Below are 5,013 nucleotides of genomic sequence, written 5' to 3' on the forward strand. Positions count from 1 at the left end.
GAGAAGAATGCGGTTTTTATAGTTTGTTTTAGTTTTGTTTCATCAATGGATTTGCCCTGCAGATTTCTTCCTCCTCCTCTTGGCTCAGGGATTAGACTTGCCTGCGATGGCTCATCCACCCCAGAGCTCTGTCAGGAATCTGCTCCGAGAACAGCCTGACCTCCTGGTTCCTGTCGTATCTCTCAGGGCTGACAGCTTTACAAGGCTGGGATGATCCACACACACACACAACAACTGCCAACTGCTGGCTAATTGGACCTTTCTTCATGTCTAATCTCCAGAGGATGTCAGTGATATCACACCAAAAAACACTGAAATATTACAAAGCAAGGAGATTACTCAAAGTAAAAACAAAAAAATGTACAACTACAACATTTGACCACCGGGTGGCGCTGCATGCCGAGCGAAAACCACATTCATTCATCAAACGCCACTATGCACAAAATTCAATCAAATAAAATTGAATATAAAAGCATGCTCACTAAACTATTACCCTGCCTCCAGCTTCAAAGCCCCTCATTCATGGGCTGTTCTTTTTAATCCATTTGAGACACAGCTAGCAGTTATTGCCTTGATGGTGCTGAGCTCCCATTCCCCAGAGGCATGTGGGGACCTGCCCTGTAACAGAGTGCCCGTGTTCAGCCCTGGAACTGCAGTGCGCTCAGACTCCACATGCCCCAGCCCGCCTGAACAGAGCCGGTCTATCAGAGTGGACCCTCCTCAGAGTGCAGGGGGAGCAGCTGCACCTTCTACCTGCTTCCATTCAGAACAGGGGCTTCTTGGAAGAAGCTTGTGAAACAGGGGCTTGTGAAACAGGGGCTCTCCTGGTTTAGAGCACAAACGCTGGGGTTTGTTCATACATTCCATGCATTCCTATGGCGGCACATTACACGGCATCCATCTGTCTTTGCTTAAAGAAGCAGCATGCATGACCACCAGTGGACTGGGAGGAATCCAGGACAGGGGAGGCCAGACCGTCACAGTAACAGAAACAGACTGATGAAGAGCCCTGATTAAATCAAAGCTACTAACGGCATAAGAAAAACAAGCATACACATGAGCTTACAGCTCCCATTCCTGGCTGCTGGAATCACAAGAGTCTTGCCATCACTGCATTATATCATTAGGAGACACAGCGATTGCTTTGGTTGCTTGCTAGGGGTGATGGAAGATTCCTTTGCTTAGTCAGCAGCCAAGAGCTGCAGTTATTTAGACCAGCCCCCTGGGAAGCCTGTTCGTTACGAGGCAATGGAAATTGAATCGGTGAAGGAAAAACAAAAGCAGCCACCAGGGTTTAGATTGCTATTGTGCAAGTTAATCTTCCTATTCCATCTCTTACTTTAAAAACTAAAAAAAAGTTTCCCACCCCACCATAATTAAGTGCAATCTGGCAGACCCCTCGCCTCCCTGTCTCGGCACTAATGGAGTGTAACCACTGGGGTCTGGATGACGGGGGATTCTGTAAATAACCCACTGTAGCAAAAAGATGAGAGAATTAGGGGGCAATGTGGCACGTACTTACACTGAGTCAGTTTCATGGGATACTGGAGAGAGAGAGAGAGAGAGAGAGAGAGAGAGAGAGAGAGAGAGAGAGAGAGAGAGAGAGAGGAGAGAGAGAGAGAGAGAGAGAGAGAGAGAACAAGCTTTGACAGCTCTTGTTCAATGTTCAAATTTAATGAACTGAGAGGGAGAGAGGGGTGTGCATTGCTCATGCACGCTGCCCTATTACCAGAGGTATTTAACCAGGGGGTTGGCCAGAGTTTCCACAGGAGGGGTCGTAGTGCTAGTCCTCAGGAAGGAGCCAGACCCCCATCCCTTCACACACAGCATCCCGCCCCCAGTTCAACATTAATACATTTCACATTTTGTAACTTACAAGTCCGGGAAAAGCTATTTTCATACCAGAGCCAGTGCCAAACTCCACCACCCAGTCACCTCCACACACACGGCAGCGCTCTGAAGAGACCAGTGGCTCACAAAGCAATCTTTCTCAATTCACTTCATGTTCTATAGTCTTTAAATCATTTCTTGTAAAAAAAAAAAAAAATGTTGTGTGACATTACCATGAATTTGTCTTTCTCATTTCAGAAAACCAGCGCGCACATTGTACTTTGGAACCCCGGCCCCGCCCCTCCGCGCCCGGCCCCCCCCCTCCGCGCCCGGCCCCGCCCTCTTTTTAAAACACTGTGAAACCACTTAACCGCTTCTTACTGACAGTGAGAACGGGACCGCACCCTCATTCCACGTCGTGCTGGCTGCCTCGAAGACAAGTTTACAACACACGCTGGGAAATAAACAAAGTCCACCACTGTGTTCTGGTGCAGAAGCTCACTGAATCCACTCCTCCCATCCCAGCCCATGTAATGGTTCACATGCAACACACAGCACACATTTCAGTTCCTTTCCAAAAGCGAACGAATGACCTAATACGGTTTTGATGAAGCCTGTTGGGTGGACTTGATTACAGCACAGTATAATAACATGATCCTGCTGGGTGAACAAAACCAGACAAAGCACGCGGTGTACTACTGTACTCAAATCGTTATTAACATAAACATTATTAAAAGTATCGTGCAAAACTTAGGTGGTGTATTATTGGCTCTGGGTTTCTTTGAAGTATACCTCAAGCAATATCAAAAAGCACCACCCAATTATCCACTTTCATGTAAGCAGCCTTTCTGACGGCCTGTCAAAACAGCCTTTGTTCTTGGAGTAATCTAGTAAACTAAACAGAACTGGCAACGACATGGTTACTGTAACTAATAAAACACCGAGCCAGCACAACAAAACTCCGTTTATTTATTAGACAGGGCGTGGGTAGAGTCTGTTGAAGGACTTATGAAAATGCCCAAGCCTTTACTTACGGTCTCTCTAAACTAACGCTGGATCCCTCGTACGCTCCACAACACATGTTATTGGAGATTAGTGTCTGTTAGTGGATCAGCGTCGGTTCTTTTTCTTGTGTAACTCCTGTAGCACTCAGTCTCCGCTTACCTGATATGTACTGCCTTTTACTTTCGTCCAGGTGAGCTGACACAACATCCCCCATGGTGACCAACAGCAGTTCAATCAAACCAACCACTCAATTCCTCGCCCCCTCGCCGGAGCCGAAACCAGACCCGCAGAACAGCGCAGTTCAAATGCGAAGTCAGTAAAGTTCTGTTCTGCCGAGTCTCACAGACCAGCGCGTTATTTTCCCAAGCGAAGGGAGGTCGACCTAAGCCTGTCACTTTTTTTGCTGTGGATTACTCGACTGCGGTCTGCAGCTATGCGCCCAGATCTCCGGCAGCCGCTGAAGACACACCCTCAATTTGAGTCATGACTGGTTTTTCGTGTTCGTCTCTGCGCCAGAATTATTTATTTATTTATTTTTATTTTTAAGTTGTAATAATTTTTTGTTTTTTTAAAAAAAATAAAGTACAATTAAGCGTAAGATTTAACTAACACAAGAGAACGTGCTGAGTAATTTCCCGACTAAAGACAAAAAATGTGTGTGTGTGTTTTTCTTACTGAGAAGCATTCCACATTGTTTAACAGCCCTGTGTGGTTATATTGAGAAACAGCCTGTGTTTGATTGATTATACAGTGTTTCTAGGACCCCCAATATCCCTATCCTTATAATATGAATAAAATATACATACCCGCCACAGAAAAAAACAACACAGAGCAACACAATATTCACTACTAATTCTAAAATCCGTATGATTATTGTATTGCTGTGTAATTAGAAGGACGGTAATGATATGTGTGTATGCTTTTCATTAGGTATAATGATGGCTTGCATTTAGAAGCTGTGTCCCGTACTGTGCGGTAATAAACACTGGACTCTATTTAATCAATGTTGAGCAATCAGCATTCTGGAGTGCGACTCTTGGGTTATATATACTGGCCAATGTGTTTATGGGTCTGATGCCACAATAAGGACTCTGGTAAGAGAATGAGGGCTCGAGCCTGTTTCTGTCCCAGGTGTTTGCTGTAAACACGACCGACACAGACCACAGTCACCAGAAACAGCGCTGCTCACAGATTGCCATGCTGGCTTTGCTCACGCCAGTGGTTCTGCTTATCAGGTTAGTGTGAGGAGCTAGAACGGAGAAAAGGGGCAACACTGCCCCCATGTGGCGAATGCTGTCATTACATCAAACGTGTGCATTGCTGTATTGCAATTTATTATAATGAACCGTTGTGGTTTGATTGATTGATTTGTTGATTTCTTTAGGACACCCAAACTGAATAAATGTAGATTATCTTTAAATCGTTTAGTTTAGTTTTGATCATTTTTTTGTCAGCATCGAGTGTACAGATCTTTGTGTATAATTATGCAAAAAAAAAAAAAATCAATTAAAACGACTAATACGTAACCGATACCACATTAATGGGGATACCGCACACATGAATTTGGGGGGGGGGGGGGGGGGGGGGGGGGGGGGTGTTTGACTTGTTTTTCACGTTCCTAATACTGTAAACTTTCGATACATCACGACTGCATTCTTCAGCAGTATCGCTTCACGCCACAAGAGGGCGCTGAAGTACTGAAAACCTCAACGTCACAACATGGAGCGCAAGAGCACAGCCGACGGGTTTAAACCAACCAATGAGACTAATGGACGTCCTGGGCTGTCATGGCACTGTACTCGTATTGATGAGGGTTCTGCATGCAGTACTCTTCTATGACTGTCTCCAGAGTGGAGCAGGCTCAGGAATCAATACAAAAGGTCGGGTTCACGCTCCTTGTGCAGTGCACAGCAGCGTTACCACACTAAAGGTAACACTCTACCTGCTTCTTAAATTCAGGACACAAGTACCCAATGAGTAGAAAACGTGCATTAGCAGTTACACAGTAGTGCATAATACCGGCGCTGTGTGTGAGTCTGCTGCTCCGCACCCCTCCCCTCTCTCTGTACGCAGTCTATCCGACAGGGGCTGCGTGTACCCACGAGCACACAGGGATGATGCGGGGAAGAGAGCTGGAGCCAGAGAGGCTATTGGTCTGCGGCGCAGTGACGTCGAGCT

At 45.9% G+C, this 5,013-nt stretch overlaps 1 protein-coding gene across 1 annotated transcript in view; it reads right to left on the reverse strand.

The window, feature by feature from the left end:
* LOC131702877 (protein Niban 2-like) overlaps positions 1–3,350 on the reverse strand; it is a 33,550-nt gene extending 30,200 nt beyond the window's left edge. The window contains exon 1 of the mRNA XM_059005181.1: positions 2,995–3,350. Within this exon, the coding sequence (XP_058861164.1) occupies positions 2,995–3,049 (55 nt within the window). The 5' untranslated portion in view covers positions 3,050–3,350. The remainder of the gene's footprint in view (positions 1–2,994) is intronic.
* Positions 3,351–5,013: the final 1,663 nt, after the last annotated feature.

This window comes from Acipenser ruthenus, chromosome 31, assembly GCF_902713425.1.
Source record: "Acipenser ruthenus chromosome 31, fAciRut3.2 maternal haplotype, whole genome shotgun sequence".
Classification (NCBI taxonomy): Eukaryota; Metazoa; Chordata; class Actinopteri; order Acipenseriformes; family Acipenseridae; genus Acipenser; species Acipenser ruthenus.